The sequence below is a fragment of the Cygnus olor genome, chromosome 12 (assembly GCF_009769625.2).
Source record: "Cygnus olor isolate bCygOlo1 chromosome 12, bCygOlo1.pri.v2, whole genome shotgun sequence".
In the NCBI taxonomy this organism is placed as follows: domain Eukaryota; kingdom Metazoa; phylum Chordata; class Aves; order Anseriformes; family Anatidae; genus Cygnus; species Cygnus olor.
This window is the reverse complement of record NC_049180.1, coordinates 12,770,698-12,792,114: the sequence shown is the minus strand read 5'-3', so window position 1 is coordinate 12,792,114 and position 21,417 is coordinate 12,770,698. Positions and strand designations below refer to the sequence as shown.

The window sequence follows — 21,417 nt, the reverse complement described above, 5'->3', positions numbered from 1 at the left end:
GCCGTCGGCGCGCATGCTCCGCCCGAGGCGCCAGCCGGCCCCCATTGGCCGAAGCCGCGCGGCCAATCAGAGCTCGGCGCCCTCTCCGCGCGGAGAGCCGGGGCGGGGCGGGGGGAGGACGGGGGAGCGTCCCCTCGAGGCCGCGCCGCGCTGATTGGACGAGCCGCGCGGCGAGCCGCGCTCCGATTGGAGGAGCGCCGGCCGGGCGGGCGGGCCCTCAGCGCGCCCCTCCCCTCCCCCCACCTCCCCCTCCCGCTGCCGTGCCGCGAGGGGACGGGGGAGGGGAAAGGCCGCGACGTGAGCGCGCGACCCCGGCCGCCATTTTGTAGCGGAGCGGCGGAGCCCAGCGCACAGAGGCCGCGGCCCCCGCGCCCCGCTCCGGCCCCAGGCGGCCCCCAGGTGAGGCCCGGCGGCGTGGGGGGGGGCTCCGGGATCACCGGGGGCCGAGGCCGAGGCGGGCCGGGCCCGGAGGGTGCGGGGCTGGGCGGCGGGGCCTCGGCCTGGCCCCGCGGTGCTGCCGCCCCGAGGCGCTGAGGGGCCGGGCCGGGGCCTCCCGGGCCGGGCCGCGGGAGCTGGGGCGGGGCGCGCCGCCGGGAGCCCCGGTGCCGGGGGGAGGCTCCCCGGGGGCACGGCCGAGCCGCGGCTCTGCGGGTTTCCGCCTCGCCTCCCCGCCCGCCGCCGCGGCGCTGGCGGCGGCAGGTGGAGCTGTGAGGGAGCTGTGAGGGCCGGGGGCTGCAGGTGCCGGGCCCGCCGTGAGCCCGGCCCGGCGGCGCCTCCGCAGGGTCCGCGCTGCTGGGACCCGCCCGGGAGGGCAGGTAACGTGCGGGCGGCTGCAGCACCGCGGCGGCAGCCCCGTGGGGAGGACCTCAGGGGAGAGCCTCGGCGCTGTGCTGCGGTTACAGGCGTGCCGTGCAGCCAGGTGGACGCGTGCGTGGGAAAAGCGGGGCTGCCAGCAGTGCAAAACATCAACAGTTGGACGATCCGACAGCCGCCGCCGTGTCGCAGGTAGCTCCGTTGAAGTCGTTGCTACTCGGGAGGAGCCCCGTGTTCTGTTGTACCGGCAGGTTAGCGAGCAGCCCTAACCACCAACAGACCGTCAACAACTTGTTTGGGCAGTCTTTGGCCTTTATTTACAACCGAACTGAGATAATATTCAAAAAAATCACAGAGCCAGATAGTTTATCTGTTGGTGTGAGATGAGTTTAGGGGGTGTCTGCTTGTGAATCCAACATCTGAGAAGGAAGCATGACATCTGCTCTCGGTGGAACTTGGCCTTTTTTTTTCCTAAAGCAGGTAACAAAACAGGCGTGACTCCTGACAAGTCATTCTTAGTGCACATAACTTAAGTGTTTCCTGTTTCTAAGGTAACTACATTGGCATTGACTTAAATTATAGGTGGGATAAGTCCCAGGTGAGGTGACTGTTACAAACAGGAAGCAAGCGTAGCTGGTAGTACATAGACTTGTTCTTTCTCAAGTCTTATTTTCTTAGTTTTTCTGTCCTTATGCTTTTAAGCATGCTGTTAACTACTGATCCTCTTGACCTGGTTTCTCAAAGCCAAACTCCTAGCAAGTTTGCCATCTCCATGTCTTATTTTAGACATTAGAAATACCTAATTCTCTGTTCTTCTAACGTAGTGCTCCTAGATATCTAACACATTTTTAAGTCATGCTGAAGTAGCTGCTATTGGTGTTTTAAACAGTGAGTACATGGAAGGGGAGTTATGCAAGCATACCTTAGGAAACGTGGATAGTGACATTCTGTGACCCTGTGAACAGGCATCACGAAGTAGTGTAGGGAATTCTTACCACTGAGATTCGTGGCTGAGGACACGGCTATTCTAGCCAGATTTGTCTTATGTTCTGTGGATGTTGTAGTTCTGCTTTGCCTCTTTGAAGCAGTATTGAACTGTTCTAAAAGTCTTTTCGGACGGTAAAGCAGCACAAAGCTTTTGAGAGCAGGTCCTTACCTCCAGTGGAAGCTTTATCCTGCAGTGTTTGACTGAAGGGGAAGTAGGAAGTCAGAGTTGCTTGGATGTTTGTAAACATTCCTCGCTGAGATGTGCAAATGCCTGAAGTTGCCATGTCATGATGCTTGCCTGACGTCTTTGAGGTAGGTTCCAGACCTGAAGCTTAGCTGGCCTTAACCTAGTGGCAAAAACATACGTGCTTAGCTCAAGCACGCTGTGGAAACTAAAATTAATGCGTCTGACCAGCATTAGTGGCTTCCAGTTGACTGGAATTGTGTGCAGTCTTCCAGTAAGTGGAATATTTGGGTGGTTCTGCTGTGTAAACACCTACCTTTGAGCCAGGCAAATTATTCCGTAGCTTATTTCACTCTTTGCCTGACTTACGCCGTAAGGTTTTTCCCTGTAGATTTTGAAATGACATCCAGTAGTCTAACTTAACTGCAGCGGGATTCAAAACCCTCGTTCCCCCTTGGAGCACTTCTCACGTGAGGCTTCTGAGAGGTGTGCTGCTCTCCTGTGTGTTCTTTTGGTGCATGGATTTGAAGAAGCGGGTAAGAGTCCGTGTTCTGGAGGACAAGTTTAGTGGTGGCACTTTTAGTGTGTTCTGTATGATGTTTTGTGACAGGAGTTCAGAACCTAGTCAGTGACTGTGTTGCTGCTCTGTCACTTGTGCTGTTTTATCCTCCACGTGTAGTACACGTGGCCTGAAGTCTTTACAGCTCTTGGAACTAAGGGAGTGTAGTTACTTAGTTCTGCAAAAATAATATTAAAAAAATCCAACGTTTGGCTTAAAGTAATTTTGAAGTTACTTTCTTCATAAGGTTGTTCCTGAATGCGTGGAGGACCTCAGGTTTGTTCCCCTCATCCTCAGCAGTGAGGCGTAGTTACAACTAGAGATCTGCATCAGGTTTTTTGGCTGGAAGTGTTTTAGTCAAACCTGGCTACTGGTTACGTAGTGGTCTTCTGTCTTTTGAGCTTTGGGATTCTTGCCTTGAATTGTATTGTATTTATGATATAGTAACCTAGCAGAGCTCTGCCCTGTTGAAGAGGATCAGCTGAAGCTTCTCCCCTGCCAAATGTTGTGTGGATGGCCCATTGATTTCCTTAGAAAGTGTTCCGGCTTACAGCAAGTATTTTCTACCTCTTAAAAATCTGCTGTGTTGCACAATGTAAAATGGTAATGGTTTAACGTGTGAATAAGAGCTCCCGAGTCCTGTGTCTGATACCTTATTCCATTACTGTGTGGTAGGAGCTGTAATTGAAAGCTGCTGATTTTGTCAGCAAACTTAAATTTTTGGTCTAGTCTTTTTGGCCGAGGCTCAGATTTTCTGAACCTGTGAAGACGGCAAGTGTGCCCCGTGCACGGAGAGCTCCTTGAATTCCTGAGGCCAGGGTAGGGAGATTCATTCCCACTAAGAATATATGCATCTAAAAATAAAGTCTGCTTTGCATAGCATTCATAGCTTCCTTAATCAGCGCTGCAGAAATTGAAGTTTAGCCTCGTGTTGAGCAGCCAGGGAGCTACCTGTATGCACTTCTGCTTTCCTGGCAGCTCTCCCTTACTCGGAGTTGTGTGCGCTACGGTAAGGTAGGTTGCTCAAAACTTTGAGATGCTGTTGGTCTGGTGCTGAGAGAGCTGCAGGCTGGTTGGGTGTTGGGGTACGGCTCACAGAAGCTGTGTATTTACGACGTAAATAGGAAGCTACCTCCCTCAGCTACCGTGCTCTGTCCTTGAGCTGCAGGGTCTGCTCTGCCTCCCTGAGAGGGAAAACCCAGGTTTGACTCGGACGTGGGATCTCCCGTGGCACTGCCGGACTTAGCAATTAGCGGGAATGGTGGTCGTGCCTCCGCGGGATTGCAGCACGCAGGGTTGGTGGTCTCCGCTTTTCTTGGAGGAGAACGGTTTGCTGCCCAGCTCCAGGGCTTAAACGCTTGATTTGGGGTGGGGTAGGTGCGATGCTGCGCTGTTTGCTTCAGTCTGAGGAACAATACCCAGAGAAATGTTCGGTGTTTTTTCCTAGTGGCCAGAGAGGCAAGCTCTCAAACTTCAGTAACTGTTGTCAGAGTGACCGAGTTGGAGCTCTGGCGTGGGTCCTGTTCTTGAGCCTGTACCGGGCTGTTGCTGCAATCGAGTGCCCTGAGAGGGACTGGGTTCCCCGTGCTAGCTGCTTGTGGTGCTTGGTGGGCTTTACAGGTGGAAGCACCGTGGCTTTGGTGCTCTCTTTGTTTTTGAACAGATACTTTCAGAAGCTTTAGGTTGGTCCAGTATGTTAAACCTTGCTTGTGAGATCTGCTTGGACAGCGTGTACCTGCAGTGTCCAGTGGTACTTTTTAAAGTTGCTATTTAGTCCAGGGATGCTTTCTAAAACTAAGTTATTGTTTACAGAAAACAGTCAGGTACTGTCCTGGGAAACCTGGTAACTTGTGTGCCCACCCCCCTTCGTACAAAACTTTTAGAGTTAAAAACCTGTAGGTAAAAGTAGTGAGTGAGCCTGCCAGATGTACGCAAATAAGAACTGAAAGTTTTCTTGCTGCAGTTTTAAACGTGTTACGAAATTCTTTTATAACACTACTAGCTTGTCTTTGAAATCTTAAAGAAGGTGTTCCGTGTTAGTTTGAAAAATTTTGTCATAAGACCTAGGGGTTTTTTGCATAGGTGGGATCTTCTGTAGCCTCTAGGAATACGCGCGGGTTTCTGTGGCATAATAGAAGTCGGCTAACTTTTTTCCTTAAAAAAAAATGGGAAGACTCTTCATCCCCCGTGACAGAATTTGTTGTTCCTGATGGTTTTTGTCCTCTGTGGATGAAGAGGAGCACGCTTCCCCCCAAGGTGCCATGTGTAACCTCGCTAGTCCTTCCAAGAAGCACCTTGCTGCCACTGAAGCTACACCCTGTGCGCGTCCTTCCCAGTACGGTAGGAGAAAAATGGTTAAAAGTGCAGGCAGGTGTTAAGTAACAGCTCCGAGTGTGAGTGAATGCCTTGTGAGGAATGAGGAGGGCCGTGAGTGCTGCCTGTTCCCGGCACAGCCCTTTCCCCTCGCCTCGTGCAGGGCTCGCTGCCCTGCCCTGCCCCAGCAGCAGCACGGGTGTCGGGCTGACGCCTCACCTGCCTGATCCAGCAGGGCAGGGGCACTGAAGTCGTCTGCTGGGGGTTCGGCCGTGCAACCAGGGCACAAAGAAATAGTTTTTATTCGAAATGGGCATCTTCAGACTCCTGGCAAGAAGCCCGGTGACCTTTGGATCCTGATCGAGCAGAGCTTCACAACAGTGACTCTCCAGCGTGCTTCCAGCCCTGACAAATTGCAGAGCTGCTTCCCAGAGCAGCTTCCAGCTTCCTCTGAGCCTCCTCCGACTGTTGGCTGTGCAGGACTCGCTTTGGGATGCGATTTTATCGCGTTGGCAATCTGTAATTTAACAGACGAGATGTCAAGTGCCAAGTTCTGTGTTCTCAGAGAAATTTATTAAGCTGGCAAGCTCTGCTGTTCTTGCTCGCTGGAAAGCTGTTTCCGTGTAAGCCAAATGTTAGGGTTAGTTTATTGCAGCTCTTGGCGCGTGTTGCTCATTCACAATCCCTTGTTTTGGTGCGGGCGGCTGAGTGCGATGCTACTTTGAGAGCAGCGAGGGAAAATATCGCAGAAATGGTTGAAAAGCGTGCTTTTCCTATAAACTTGTGATTGTTGCCTTGACTGATTGTGACCCCCGATTGTTGCTGTGTGGTATCTCATTTATTGTGCATCTCATTTTCTGCGTACTCGCAGTGCTGAAAGGGTGGGCATTCTTCTGACTCTCTGCTAGCTCCTTCAGGCTGGCAAAACGCAGAAACGAATAAATGTGGCCGGGGAGCGTGAAAACAGCAAAGCTGGTGTTGTGAAAACTTAATAATGCTGCTTCTTCCTTGTAGACATAGTTACATTGAACAGTTTACATAAGTTAAGCCATCAAAAATGTCTGTGTTCTCAACATCTTTGGTAACCCAGAATTTTCCTGTTCCGAAGGAAAGGAAAGCAGAAAAGAAAAGGCCCTTAGGCATAATGCTGAGTTTTTTGTTTTGTTTCCACCGCGTGGTGTTCTGCCAGAAATAAAAACGTGCAGAGAAACCATGAGCTTTTTAATATTATGTAAATATTTTAAAGGTTTTTTAATCAAAAAAAAAAAAAGGAAGAAAAACATATTTTAACTGATAGTGATCCGCGACGAGGTAACAGCAGTGCCTGGAGCGCAGCTGTAAAGTTGCTACAGAACTTGAAGCTAATGCAGTTTTTGTCTTTCAGGTGCCATGTTTCAGAACAGAGGAAGACAACTGAGAAAGAAGAGCTGAAGAAAGTAACACAACCAGATACAGGCTAATTGGGGGAAAAAAAATTAACCTGTCTCTGAGGTGACTAAAGGGGAATAATGGTGATTTTGCGCCGGGCTCGGCCGCCTGCTTCCGCCCCAACCAGCAATGAATCTTGACTCGCTCTCGCTGGCCTTGTCTCAAATCAGCTACCTGGTGGACAATTTAACCAAGAAAAACTACCGAGCCAGCCAGCAGGAAATACAGCATGTAAGTAACTAACGATGCTGCGGAAGAAATTTTGGGAAGCAACAATGGGAATGTCGGATGGAGTTTCTCTCTTCTCGTGCACGTTTCTGTACCGCGATACCAAGAACCGCAGCTCGCTTCTCCGAGGTGTTCCTGTTGGTTTCACTTGCCGAGTGGTGGAATACAGCAGCAGTCATCCTTCAGAGCTGAGACCAGGATAACTTAGTGGTTGCATGTTAGGATTAGCTCCTGCTCTTGGAGTATGGTGTACAAAGCTTCCCTGAACTCCTTCAGGTTGAAGTTTTCAACTTTGGAAGTTCCCTAAGAACATAGTTGGGTGGCAGAGGGTTGGAACCACACACGTTTACTGTTCAGAGTTGTTGCACTGAAAAAATTGTTCATCTGAATACTTTTGCTTGCTTTGGATGGAAGATTTTTGCTCCTTACCTGCTTCAAAGGAGTGTGGCGCGCTGGTGGAGCCAAGGGAACTGTGTCGGCCCTGGTTTTTCAGAAGGCAGGCAGGGTAGTTGTGTATTGAAACCAAGAAAGATCCAAAATCTGAGCGAGAATTGTGGTTCAGCTGACCCTTTCAAAAATAGCTCTGACTTGCAGGATGGGCTGAAAACCATTATTGGGGCAGAGTACTCAGGAGGAAGTGAATGCTACCGAGCCAGTTTTAGAAACTAGTTTAGTTCAGTTCCCAGCAGGCTGCTGGGCTGCTTAAACTTTTTTTTCTTACGCCGGTGCAGTCCGATAGCGATTTGAATGAAATTTGGAGGCCAAAGGGTGTAAGCAGAGTCAGTTTCTGTAACAACGGACTTGTTTAAAAGCGTGTTTATTGCTTCCCCGAGATGAGGGGGGCGATGCCTGCAGTACTCGGTGCTGCTACTTCAAATGATTTCACGGGCCATGGAAATGGAACCCACCTTCTGCAACTCCTGTACAGCCGGCATGTTTTTGCAAGTTCGGCACTTGCAAGGGTGTGAGATCCTGCTGTCCTGTAAGCGAACAGCAGCGAGGTGTGACTGAGCTATAACTTGCAGATTTGACGTGGAAACTTAGGGGAAGCACGATAAGCATCTGGGTCTGAGAGGCGGCGTGGTCCGTCTTCTTTTCAGCTGGAGTGCAGATCTCTGAAATGGGGACAGGTCGTTCCTTGTTTTCCACCCCAGGCCTCTTGCTGTGTTGAGAGACTGCGAGCTAGTCAGCGGGAAGGCTGTATTGAGTATAGCTGATTATAACACAGATCTAGGATTTCAAAACTAAATTCCTAAAACCTCCTTGATCCCTGGTGTTTTTTTAACTTGCTAGTATCGCTTTACTTTTGTGGTTCCTTGTGCAATTTTGCCTTAGATAGTTGGAGGTTGTGTGTACATGCTTTAACTGTCTTTGTCTCACAGTACGCTGCCTGGTGTAAATTTTTGGCATAACTCAATTTTACAAAGTTCGTGTCTAAGCATACAGACTGGAAAGGCATGCTTGGAGCTGTTCCTTTCACAACTGATTAGTGAAAAAGGCCTCTGAGCTCGAGCTCCTGGCTTTATTCCAGCTTGCACTTGTGACCACAATGACAAGTTTGAATCCATCACTAGTGAGTGTAACTGTGGCAAAGCTCGAGCAACTGATTTTTGCTTTAACGTGCTTTCAGTCATCATTTAACATACGTGATGCTTTAAGACTGCTTTAAAAAAATGAACGTATATTTAAGAAAAGAATCTCCTATATATTTGTCAGAAGGATGAATTCTAAAGAACAGCTTCCTCTGAAATGGGTTTTGTGGTTTTGTTTTTCCTGAATCAGTGGTAAGGAGAGCCTGACTGGAGAGCAGGGAAGGGCTTTGCGGACGTTCATCTAGGAAAGCAAAGCTGTCTGCGTTCAGTTGAGCAGAGCTGAAAAGCAGAGTTATTTCTGGGCTAAGCCTGTGTTTGCCTAAACAAAATCCAACTTGTCTCTGTATGTTAAATCCAAATATGGGTGGTTCAAGCTTTATCCTGAATCGCAGAGCAGCTGGGGTGGGCAGGGACCTCCTGGTGGCACCCGGTGGCACCCTGCTCCAGCAGGGCCACCTGGAAGGCGTCGGGTGCCTCAGCCTCTTCCATGCAGCCAGATTCCCTGTCCCGAACAGCACCGTGATGTAGGAGTAGCAGCTATGGGCCGCCGGACTGTGCTCCTCTGAGTCTTTTGGAGGGCGTAGTAGCGTTAGCACTCAAGCTGCATCCTCTGTAATTGTTAGGGAAAGAGCGCTGGCAGTCGTGCTGCCTATAGATTAAAACTGAGCTCGGTTTCACAGTTGCCAGAAGCAGGCGGGTTTCTTGTAAGAGCTGGGTACTGGCGTGCTCAAGGCCTCTTAAAAGCAGAGGGCCACCTCCAGGGCTGCTTTTGTCAGAAGGCTGATACCTAGAATATCGTGGATGTAGTTGGAAATAAGCTACAGAACTAACTAGGAAGTAAATGTATACTCGACTCAGATTCATGACATGGTGCAGACAATGCTTTACCCTTTTCCTGAAAAAGTGCCAGGCTTCTGCTTTATTAGAGTAATGTGCTGCTGTTGTTGAACTGCTGTCTTGAAACAGGAGTTCTGCTGTAACCTTCGGTGTTTAGCAGCAAACAAGGTGCGGCAGCTGTTCTTCCTCGGGCAGGCAGTCTTCAGAGATGACTTTATGAAACAGGTACACCGTCTTGGAAGCGTGTAGGCAGGCTGCCAAACTAAGGGTTCTTCCAGCTCTTCCTACAGGAAAACTAGCAGTTCTTATTCTGTTTCCTGGAAGAACTTTTGCATAAGTGTAGTGAGATGAAAAATGCTACGCTGCACTTCCAGCCTTCGCTTTCCCCCACCGTGCGTTAAATTTTCAAACGCATAACCTTCAGAAGTTGCTCCTAAACGAGGCAGCAGTCTAATTGTGATGCGGAGATGTTGTGCTGATAGCTTCAGTGTGTGCAGTTCTCTTCGGCGTCCATCTGCTTTCGTGAATTCATCTTGGTTATAGCACCAAGTAGCTCATAGAAGATTGATCCAGTTTTGTGCCGGTCTGGTTACCATCTCTCAATCTACATATTTAATTGGAGGTGTTTAAGCAAATTGCTTGTTTTCTGAAGCCTGAGCTCGCTCAGAACTTGCTGTCAGTTCTGTTGTGCTGCCTTTTGCATGAATCCGAGCATCTTCCCACTTAATCCTGGGGGGTGGCTGCCACTGAGGACGGCGCTGTCAGCTGATTGAAGCGGGCTGTATGCTCCGGGCCGATGTATCACGAGCGTGTATGTTGTAGCCCCTGGTCATGATGCAGAGCTATCTCCAACTCGGATGTTCCTTCCCAGCCGAACAAAACTTGGCAGCCCCTGGAGTGAGCAGCCTGTGAGGGAAGGGGAAGTACGGGGTCAGATAACGATAGAGGAATTGAGCGGAGCCGTCGGAGAAGCTGAAGCGGATGCAGCCTGAAGCAACGCTGTCTGGCCCTTTGCACAAAGAAGCCACCGGCAGACGAGGATGTTTGTGGCAGGGTGCAGCCCCGAACTTGGTGGAGGAAGTCACAGTGCAGGGCAGAGCTGCTGGGGCGTGCTTCCACGTGTTGTGGAAACAATGGCCAAATTTTGCTGGTAGATGGAGGTTGGGTTTGACGTTAGCTGCTGTTATTTGGACAAATAAAGCAAGTTACTGGTGATGAAGTGTCTTGAACCTTCTGCCGCTCTAGGTTCTACTGAAAACGAGTGATGCTGTGCAGTTAGGTGACGCTTAAAGAAATGAATGCAGGCTGAAACAGCCTGAAGGTGCTTCAGGCAGCAAGCTGATGGGCTGATCTGTACCCAGGAGTTAAGCTAAAGGCAAATCGTAGGGCACACTAACAGAAATGGAGTAGAGTTACTAGGATTTAATAATGAGTAATAGATGTTGAAAATAACAAATGTGAATCACCTATTTAGACCGAGCTAGGGAATTTGGCTGAATGAGCTCTAAGGACAAGGGAAATGTCATGTGCTGAGTGCTTGCAGCCCAGAAATTTTATTTTAAAGTTTGTTAATGAACAAATGGGAAATTAATTTTTTTTATATGGCAGGAAACACTGTATAGTATTCCTTTTTTGTCTAAAAAGGGTCTGGAATAGTAGTGGCAGTCAGTCATGACCAGGAGACAAGGTAGAAGCTGTCTGCAAGCTGAAGGAAGGTTCCCTACAGCGTCCTGTCTGGGAGAAATTCCCAATACGTAGGTGTAGCACACAGATGCGGGCTGTCTCAGGGCTCTACTCTTGTACACTGAGGCACAGGAGAGGTAGGAAAAATATGGGGGAAAGCAGGACCATGGCACCATGTGGATTCTGGGCTGCTTTAGTGGCAGAGAAGCATAAAATCATCCTCTAGTGACTTGAAAACCCCCTCTCTTAATGTTTCTGTAAGAACCCTACCTGTGAAATGCATGGCTTCTCTCAAAGTGACGTGTGTCTAGATTCTTTTCCTATCTTTTTATGCTTTTCATTTGCAAATAGGTTTAATGATTTGTTTTCTAGGTTACTAATTAAAAGGGAAACGTTCTCAATTCTGTTGAAACTCCACATGTATTAAGCACTCAAAGTACTGCTCTATCCACAGTGCTAGTCCCAGATCATGCTCTCTAATGACTGTTTGTTACCGAGTTGTTTTTTGGATGCTTTTTTTTCCAGATTGTGAACAGGCACGGTCCCGAGGCAGACAGGCATTTACTACGCTGTCTATTCTCGCACGTGGATTTCAGTGGCGATGGTAAAAGCAGTGGCAAAGATTTCCATCAGGTAAAGTTTGTGCTGAGGCAGCTGCTTGTTAATGTTGCTTGTTATCAAATCCTGTTGCAGGTATTTCTATTTTAAGCACAAAGGGAGGTTGGAGATAGTAGCTTTGAGCAAAATACTGCTATGACGTTTGGCTTTTCAACTGGAAGCAGCTCTTGCCAGTCCTCTAGTCTGAGGGCAGTAAATTGTTGCTATTTGACTCTCTTAAAATACCTTGATCTGGAAAAGCGGCTCGAGTACAATTGCTCTTTTCACCACATACAGTGCTCTACTTTGAAAGCCTGTATTTGTCTCCTGAAAACTTTGTCCCAGTCCACTAACTGGTTCGTCTGGTGTTGGTTAGTGTTTTTTGTCCTTAAGCAGTGTTGGCACAGACTTTTTAGCTCACAAATAAGAACCAAATATTCTTAGATCCTCTACTGCGTGTGTGTAAGGTTGCTTACAGAAAATGAAATGTTGCATGTTTGCAAATCAGTTTTCTTTGCAATTTTATGCAAATGTTTGGTCACTTTCTTAATCTTAGAGGGAAAACCAAACAAAACCTTAAGTGAACTTGACTGAAGGAAACTAGTTAAATGAGTGCTGATGAGAACTTAGGCACTTGCAAGACTTAAAGGTTTCCTATATTTAGTACTACTGCATTTAGTGAAAAGAAGCAGCTTTATTGTCTTGTTCTGTGTTGAAACAATATGAATGTTCAAGTTTTGTTCTTTCCAGACTCAATTTCTGATCCAGGAGTGTGCGTCGCTGATTACGAAACCAAACTTTATCTCGACGCTGTCCTACGCCATTGACAATCCCTTGCACTATCAGAAGGTCTGTATGCTTGTTGAAAAGGATCCTCCTGTTTTTCCCTTGTGTTTTTCCTATTGTTTTTTTTTTTATGGCTAAGATCAGTTGTGTTAAAGTCTTCAAAAATTGAGCTTGCGTGGAAGTTCTGTTTTGTTAAACTGAGCTAGTTACTCAGTCACTCAGAATAACTAAAAACTAATTTTAAAAGCTTAATCTAATGTTAGTACCTGATGGCTTGTTTCTGGCAGACAGTACCAAAATAAATGATCAGTGCTCCTGTGTTTCTTTCAGTATGAAAGCCATGATGGGGGTTTAATGCTGAAATAGATTAATAGAGGGATATGTGGAATAAACTTTTAGTCTAGACGTATCCAAAAATAGTTCTAGAGATGCTTAGTTTACCAATATAGGCTTTGTGTTAACCTACAGTAGAGCAGTTACTAAAATTAAAGACCTTTAAATGGGCTGTAGTTTTCCTGCCACATGACAAATGAGACTAATCATGTAATCAGCTCTCTTTAACTCTTCTTACCTGTTTCAGAGTCTAAAGCCTTCACCCCATTTATTTGCCCAATTGAGTAAAGTCATCAAATTAAGTAAAGTTCAAGAGGTAGGTGCACATTTTATTTCCAAAATATTTCAGTGTTCTATGACTGAGCTTGTTGGAAAGGATGAAGTCCCCTTACTGTGGTGTTTGTTTTTATTGTTTGCAGGTGATATTTGGTCTCGCTTTACTGAACTCTTTCAGCTCAGATCTACGAGGTTTTGGTAAGTAAAGCTTCCAAACTATTGTAGCAAGAACATCTTTTTTCTTTGTAAGTAGTGGACTTTTGAGGCGGAGAGATGTTTGCGTGCATCACCTTGCAATCAGGGGAGCTACTGAAGTCTAAGAGCATTTTGAGAGAGGCAATAGGTAGCTTGGTCATCTTGTCTTATATGAAGGTGGGGGTCCCTTCCATGAATGACGTGCTAGATGATGAATTAAGTTGAGATACTGTGATATCTTACCTTTTAGTTGTCCACTAATACTGAGCTCAGGGGTATGGATTGTGAGGTTTCTATTGAAATCGGAACTCTTGCAGCTTGTGGTAAACAAACGCTGGGTAAGAGAATGGTACTTAAACTAAAACGAGTCTTCATCTTGAAAAGAAATTTCAGGTTTTGACTTGAGTCTCTTTTGTGTTCAAAAGCTGCCCAGTTCATCAAACAGAAACTCCCGGATCTTTTGCGCTCTTACATTGACGCGGACGTCAGTGGAAATCAAGAAGGTGGCTTCCAAGATATTGCAATAGAGGTCCTGCACCTTCTCCTCTCCCATCTCCTTTTTGGGCAGAAGGGAGCGTTTGGGGTGGGACAGGAACAAATTGACGCTTTCCTCAAAACATTACGTAGAGGTAAGTGTGGTGTTTTTCTGGATGCCTGACTAAATGCAGATTTTGAGATAGGCTTTTATAACTTGCAGTCAGTGTAGACTGCTGAAACGGGGGGTGAGGTAGAACTCACTAAATCTTCACAACAAAACTGACAGGAAAGTACTGCTATTTTAACATCTGTTTTAGCCTATTTCTCTTTTAGTGAGCAGTAGCATGAGACAACCTCAAGGCTTTTTTTTTTTGAAAAGTGTTTTGATAAATAAGCAAAATAAATAAAGGGAATATGCTAGTGTGTTTGCTTGTGTGGGATGGCACAGCTTTAACTGAAGCAACACATGCAGTGTAGTTGAAAAACTTGAGCTCCTTACGTGGTAAGGAACATGCATTAAAATCCACATATTTGAAAGCGTAAGTGCTGGGTTGTTTATATTAGGTGCAGATCTATGAGGAAAAATTAGCGGAGCAAAGGAAGTGGTTTGGAATAAAAATAGTTAATTTCCTGGAATCTACCATGGTCCTTGTGTGATAGCAGGGGGCCCTGTCAGTGGGCTATGAACTGGTAGTCTCTTCCTTTCCAAAATAAGTGTTTGCTGTAAACCCTTCAGAAGGAGGACGTGAACTCAGAAGCCAGCTGCATTTAACACAACACACTGCTTGGTTCTGCCCAGGCCTCGAGGACGTCACCCTTTGTGCAAAAGCAGAATGTTTCTTCTGTATGCTTAGGTGTAACTTCTTAGGTCATGCTTGCTTTAATGCTGATTAGTGTTTAGCTTCTATTATTCCTCTCGCTTTGCTTTGGGAAATTGGGAATTCTTCTCTGAATGACCCCAAAGGGTATGGAGGCGTTACGCATCATCTTAAAGATAATGCTGCATAAGGAAGGCCTGCCCATAAGTTGTCTTTACTCTGCTGCATTCCACTGCGAGTAAAACTCCTACCCACACCTCTGATTTTCTCAGGACTGTGTCTCCCTTAAACTTGTCTTCCCTGAAAGGAAGAAAGGAGTATTCTATCCTTCCATCCCCAAGTTTCACACTTAGATTGCTGGACTTCTTAGGCTGAGTACTCAATAGCAGCTCCTTTGTTTCCTAATACTTCCTGATTTGGAGGAGAGCCTTGCTTTACTGCTGTATTGTTTCCTGCTCTGTGCTTTTTTTGGATGACTGCTGTTAGTGACAATCTAGTTGTAAACTTACCACTGCGGCTGCTAGCCTTTTTTGACAGCTGCAGTGTGAACCTGTGTTAAGGTAGCCTATTTTACGTTCTTGTTCTCTAGGAATATGTAAGTGCCAGTAGAGAACTGGTAGGTGGGATGGAGAAATGCTCTATGAGTGCCCTCCGGATAACTGTAGCAGCAGGGAAACTCTACTACAGCACTCAAGTTTTTTTGAATAGTCACTTGCATGTGACTGGTGTTCTGGGTTTTTGACACTGACTTTGTTTTTGTTCCTCTCACCCTCAGATTTTCCCCAGGAGCGTTGTCCTGTGGTGCTTGCACCACTTCTATACCCTGAAAAACGGGACATTCTAATGGACAGGATCCTGCCTGATTCTGGAGGGATAGCCAAAACAATGATGGAGAGTTCTCTGGCAGACTTCATGCAAGAAGTTGGCTATGGCTTTTGTACAAGGTTTGTAGGAAAACCCAATTTCTTACGTGGAATCGATCATCTTGGGTGGTGGTGGTTTTCTTTCTCTTCCTTGAGACAAAAGGTAAAGAAAAAGAACACTTTAAGTACTAAAATAACTAGAAGTATTATGAGGTTATCTGTTTTGATTCCTGTTTTGTGTCTTGCTTCTAGCATGTATAGCGTATTTGTTGAAATTGTGTATGATTTTGTCATGGTAAGAAATGTTAGCTAAAGGTATTCACCTTCCTTGGGAAGGTTTGATAAGGATTTGACCAGTATCCTTTTTTATAAAAACAGAATGGCTAGATAGGCAGAAATTCAAATGAAGTCCTACTAGATCTGTAGGAGAACTCAGTTTTTGTGACAGACTCCTGTTAGTTCACTGTCCACATGAAATGAATTAGAGAAGAACTGAAGATGATGATCTCTCTTCAAGAGAGCTGACCAACAGCAGCTTTCTGTTTGTGTTAGATTGTGATGGGTGTGGTACGCTTCATAATAGAGATTATTTGAAGCTGTAGGATATAATTATGATAATGAGTTGCTGGTAATAAAGTAGAATATCCCGATATCATCTTCAGTCTGTGCCTGCTTAGGCTTATTTTGATAAAAACACAGCTGTCTTAAACTTCCCCTGGATTTGTGTGTATTTGTAGAAATACTTCACCCACATCTTCACGACAGTATTCCGTGTTCTTGCTATCTGCCCCTGCTCTGAAATGTTGTATATGCAGTTCTGTTAACTGGACTTGCTTGTGCTGCATGAAATGGGCTGTCATGTAGAGAGCTGTGTGGACTTGCTGGGAGTGGCATGAACAGTACTGTACATCTTTGCACCTAACACAAATATTCTATTACATAGGTTATATACATGTGCGAATTGGAATTATCACCAGAAAAGTAGAAGCAGCTAGACCTAAGCTAGACTTCTAGTGAAGAGTTAATTAGAATATATTAAAAGCTTTCGTACTGTATATCTGTTATCTTTTCAAAAACTGAATTGGATTTATTGATGCAGTTCTTAGGGATCAAGGAGAGTTCTCTGATACCTAGTTGTGATAGCAGGAGACTGCAAATGTGTGACCGGTTTTGACTTAGGCTTAGCCCTCAGTTTGAACCTAACATTTCTTAAGGGAAGATTCACTTAAGAAGCATAAGCTAGGAGAAATAAATGACTTTGTGTTCTGGAAGACTTTGGACTGTGCTGAGGAGGTGATCAGATCTCAAAGATAGTATTAACTAAGTTTCTGTTGATGTGATGGAATACAGACACAACATAAATGTGTTCAAGGTATTGAAAAGGAATTTGTTAGCATGTGCCCGCAAATAAAACATACTCGATCTGTGCTGAAGCTGTATAGATCTTAACTGCTGGCCTCTTCGAGAAGCGTTAAAGTGAAACAAATACCGCAAAAAAAAAGTTGATTTTTATTTAAAAAAAAAAAGATCAGTGTTTAAGCCTCTGGTAATTGTTTGCTCTTTTGGCTCCTTGAATGTTTTTGCTACTGACCTCTGATCAGAAACTCTGTGGCTTGTATCAGGTCGAGCTGCATATTTTCAGTTTACCTTGTCAAACTGGTGATGTGCACTGTTGAAATGTGTGTCGTCAGAGCCTTTGTTTCACTTTCAGCTAGCAGAAAACTTCAATCTTTGAAACTCTGTTTCATAGATCAATATGTGGAAGTGCTTTTAACAGAAAACACTGCTGAACCTACCCTGTATTTTTACTTTGACAAAGCATAGCCTGTCAAACGTGTCTCACTAACTTGAGTCTGCCTAGCTTTGAATTAAATACACAGCTCTGTATGCTTCGTGGAAATAATTGCATGGACTTGCTACCTAAGTTGTCTTGTTGCTTACCTTAGAATTTCTTGTTGCTTACCTTAGAATTTCTTGTTGGAGCATTTGACTGATACAACTGTGAAGCTGAGTAAATTGTCATATTTTACCCTTTGCAATTAGTTTCTCCCAATGGTCTGTGCTTTGGTTTTTATGGCTTTTTGTGCCACAGTAAAACCTGCTTTAGTACTAAGGTCTGTCTGTTTTGTTGCATCTTAGTGTTGAAGAATGTCGCAACATAATCATGCAGTTTGGTGTCCGGGAAGTCACGGCTGCCCAGGTTGCCAGGGTTTTGGGGATGATGGCTCGAACTCATTCAGGGTTGACAGATGGTATTCCGTTACAAGTGAGTGGTCTGGTCGGGGCGGGGGGAGAGGGGAATGTGGTTTTTTAACTGAAAATTAAAACTTGCTTTTATTATTCAATATTCTTTTGTTCTGCCATAAATGTCTATAATACATTTCTGAGCGAGGGATTCTTAGAACTGTGCAACTGGTGTCATTACCAGACTGAACCCTGTGTTTTTCTTTGTAGTGCAGAGAGTTCTAGTGGTTAGTGGTTTCTGAGACTTGGTGTTTTTTAGCTAGTATTTGACTGGATGTATTTTATTTGCAGTCTATTTCGGCTCCTGGCAGTGGGATTTGGAGTGACGGGAAAGATAAAAGTGATGGAGCACAAGCCCATACCTGGAATGTGGAGGTCTTAATTGATGTTCTTAAAGAGCTGGTAAGTTTTGTGAGCACCTTGGCCTTGAATGCAGAACATCTGAAAGAAGGATGTGGCCCAGTGTGAATATAAAGTTTTTTTTAAAACTCCTAGCAGCCTGAATGGCTTTGAAACCCATGAATACAATTGTGCTGCTGTGCTTAAATGATGTCTTTTTCCCTTTGAACAAGAATATTTTGAAGAATTGTGGGAGCTAAAAACTACCTGAATGGCTAACGTGCGTGCAACCTGCAACTCATTCCACACTGCTTACTTCCACGCGCTGTAGCATGTGTTGTCTGAGGGGTTTTATGTTTGAAGAATTTATTTCTGACAGTGGAAATAGTCTGTCCGTCAGGCACCTTATTTTGCATAGGTTCTAACTGCAGGCATTAAAATGAAACAAAATATTTTTGTAGCTACTCATTCCAAACCTCTCCGTGCTTCTTGTGCATGGTGATGTTTCAAAAATAGAAAAGTTTTCCCACTGCTTTATAAGCAGCAATTTTCATAATTAACACAGTGAAACATGAATACCATTTCCGTTGCCTACCGTGTATTGGGTGAGTTTTCTGTGCGGTCCCTCTGATCTACAAAGGAGTTGCTGTTGTGTTTTTTTCCAAAGAATTTTCAAAAAATACAGCTAGACTGTTCTACATGATGTACCAGTATCTGAGTCCCATTGTGCTGTAGAGATGACAGGTTTTGCGTGCTAATGTAGGTGTACTGTTTTTATTCCTAGAGAGCTCTGTACTGCGTCTACCTTCTGTTTCCTTTAAGGAAACAGCTCTGAATTTTTTTCATTCTATAAGGGCATACACATGGTGTGTAAGCTACAGCTGCAGTTATTAGCACAAATAGTGCGAGTTCTCCTGTATGTTCATTCTGTTATCAATAAAGTATTTTCTGTTCTTCAGGCACTTCATGCTTTTGTCTAACTTTCCAGTTGTGTAAGCACGCCCAAGCCCTTTCTTACACATCTGACATGGTCCACATTTACTTTGTGTTACATCAGCTTGTCAGGAAATTGACACATTGAGCAGTCAGTATCTATTTTTTTTGTATGTGGTGCTCACCTATCTTTGGAAGGCGATGTCTGTGTTCTGTAATTGCCATAATTCCCTCCAAACCCCCTCATCCTGAAGGTTTTACACTATTGCTGAAAATCTAATAGGTGCTTGCAAGCACTTGCACTGTAAATCCTTCAAAAGGAAAACAAGTTCTGCTTGGCAGCTGGTCAGATCCTTCTGCTTCTTGTTGGAGGGTGTATAGAAGCCTACAAAAGGAATCAGCTAGTATGCTAAGAAAGGAACTGTGCTGGGTGTTTTTTGGGTGTTTGTGGTTTTTTTTTTGAAGACTTGTTAAAGAGATGTTTAGAAAGATGAACAGTTACTGGCTGTGGTGCTGGGGGAGGTGAGATTCGCAGGCTGGTTTCGAACAGTAACTTGCATTGAGTTCTCAGCTATCCAAATTGTGTTTTTTAAAACAAAAACTGCCTTCAACTAAAAGTCGGGTGGATGTTAAGCTGAGCAAAATACTGATGAAGTGGGGTTCTTACAAGAAAGTACTGAAGATTGTAATGCTTAAGGCTAACTAGTCTCTTGGTTTTTTTGGATGCAGAATCCTAGCCTGGACTTCAAAGTAGTAACCTATGAATTGGACCACCCGGGATTTCAGATTCGTGACAGCAAGGGCCTGCATATTGTGGTGTTTGGCATCCAGAGAGGCTTGGGCATGGAAGTTTTTCCAGTTAATGCCATATACAGACCTTGGAAGCATGCAGAGGGCCAGGTAGGTTTGCCAGCGTTTTGGCCATGTCTGTACAAAACGTAAGAAGTTCATGAATTTCACAAATGGCAGATGTGGATTGGTAATGTGAATTTTCAAACAAGCCATGTTTGACAACTTGGCCTGTACGGCATAGGCCTCAGGTATGTTACCGAAGTACAGTCCGTAAATTAAACGGTGTCCGCATTGTTTGCGGGAAGGTGGTCGCTTGCTCTACACGTCACACTGCGTCTGTTTTTAGTGGAGCTCTGACTTGCAGTGCAGCTGAGCGCAGACCCGTTGCTGCATGGCAGTCCTGGGAGGTTTTTACCTCGTTACACAAAAAGGCTAGAGCTTTGCAGAACACAACTGTGCAGGCAGGTGTCCTGGTCACACCCTTATTTATCATGCTCAGAAACCGTGGGAAGAGTAGTTCTTATGCTCTAGTGAAGTTCAGTCTTGTGTAAAACATGCTTATAGTCAATCTTGGCTCATTTCTACTGCTTTGTTGGTTTGTGTTGCTCTCAGAAATGTTGCTTGATAAAGTGGAAGGAACCTGTAACTTCAAAGACCTAAACTAACTATTTTTGATATCTCTTACACCAGCTCTCCTTCATTCAACATTCCCTCATAAACCCTGACATCTTCTGTTTTGCTGACTACGCTTGTCATACTGTTGCCACAGACATCCTGAAAGCACCACCAGAGGATGACAATCGAGAAATTGCCACATGGTAAACCTGCTCTCCCCAAACCGCTTTTCTTACCTAGATTTAGAGTAAGACAACTTACCTGCTCAAATGTGACTTTACCTTCATGCAACATGATGTGTCTGTAGCTATGTGTACATTCCGGTTGATCAGCTGTCAGTATTTTTCAGTGTTTGCTGGAAGTTTTCACATCAGAACTTCCTGTGTACTTCCGTAATATCTGAAAATGTATTGCTAGGTGTTGCTTTTAATGGAGTCTTCTGCTTGTCTGGAGAACTTCTGCCAATGTATTTCGGTGAATCTTATAAGTGGAGGGGGAGGGGGTAGAGGAGATAAGAATTTAAATGTCTTTTTTCAGGATGGCATTAGAAAAACTTGTTCCACTTACATGAAATAAGTCCTGGGATTTAAATAATAAATTTATAGAGCTATTGCTGTGTTATTGCACAAAGCTGAGTAATATGACTCCTTGAGCTGACAATTACAGCTGCTTTTAATACAGCTTGTAGCTGATTTCAGTGCAGATATTTGTTTCTATTCCCATTGTACAACCTGAAGTAAGTAATTGGAGGATGGGAAAGATGGTTAAAGTAGGAGAAGGTAGCGATGTCTGTATCTCTGAAAGAGACAAAAGTAGAATATCTTCCTCAGATTTCACAGGTGTGTACTCAGGTGTAGAAAACATGCGTTTCATTTTTGGAGATATGTTTCAAGTTTAGTTATTCAGGTGACCCACCTCAAGCTGAATTTTTTTGAACATCGGTGTTCAATTCTCCCTCTTCCATAATACTTCCATAATAGCAAGAGCTCTTAAGCTCTTAAATTGGTTTGATTTTCTTTTTGTCTTTAAAAAAGAAACGATATTTTTTCACGGATAAGAATATTCCTGTAGGCTTAATTGCACTTGATAGGAGCTGCAGTTTCAGGTTGTTTGCAGTGGGCATTACTTTATGTAGTCTTGCAGCTGATGCTACAAAATGTTTGAATCCAGGATCCTGTAAGCAAACTACTTGTAACTTTGAGGGGGGCCTTGTCTGTTTGTTTTTTCCTTTTGTTAGGAAGAGCCTGGATTTGATCGAATCTCTGTTGCGATTGGCAGAAGTGGGACAGTATGAGCAGGTTAAGCAGCTCTTCAGTTTTCCTATCAAGCATTGCCCGGATATGTTGGTATTGGCCTTATTGCAGATCAACACTTCCTGGCATACCTTGCGCCACGAACTCATCTCCACACTCATGCCAATTTTCCTCGGCAACCATCCCAACTCGGCCATCATTTTGCACTATGCATGGCATGGACAGGTGAGTGTTTCCACTGGCGTTTAACCTTTAAGTTTTAAGTAAAGTTT

At 45.0% G+C, this 21,417-nt stretch overlaps 1 protein-coding gene across 8 annotated transcripts in view; it reads left to right on the top strand.

The window, feature by feature from the left end:
* Positions 1 to 244: 244 nt before the first annotated feature.
* CNOT1 (CCR4-NOT transcription complex subunit 1) overlaps positions 245 to 21,417 on the top strand; it is a 59,990-nt gene continuing 38,817 nt past the window's right edge. For all 8 annotated transcript variants that reach the window (XM_040570991.1, XM_040570986.1, XM_040570988.1 and 5 more), the window contains exons 1-13: positions 245 to 399; positions 6,241 to 6,515; positions 11,150 to 11,257; positions 11,972 to 12,070; positions 12,588 to 12,656; positions 12,760 to 12,814; positions 13,237 to 13,440; positions 14,882 to 15,050; positions 17,109 to 17,235; positions 17,505 to 17,615; positions 19,215 to 19,385; positions 19,968 to 20,095; positions 21,130 to 21,370. In XM_040570991.1, the coding sequence (XP_040426925.1) occupies positions 6,414 to 6,515; positions 11,150 to 11,257; positions 11,972 to 12,070; positions 12,588 to 12,656; positions 12,760 to 12,814; positions 13,237 to 13,440; positions 14,882 to 15,050; positions 17,109 to 17,235; positions 17,505 to 17,615; positions 19,215 to 19,385; positions 19,968 to 20,095; positions 21,130 to 21,370 (1,584 nt within the window). In that variant the 5' untranslated portion in view covers positions 245 to 399; positions 6,241 to 6,413. The remainder of the gene's footprint in view (positions 400 to 6,240; positions 6,516 to 11,149; positions 11,258 to 11,971; positions 12,071 to 12,587; positions 12,657 to 12,759; positions 12,815 to 13,236; positions 13,441 to 14,881; positions 15,051 to 17,108; positions 17,236 to 17,504; positions 17,616 to 19,214; positions 19,386 to 19,967; positions 20,096 to 21,129; positions 21,371 to 21,417) is intronic.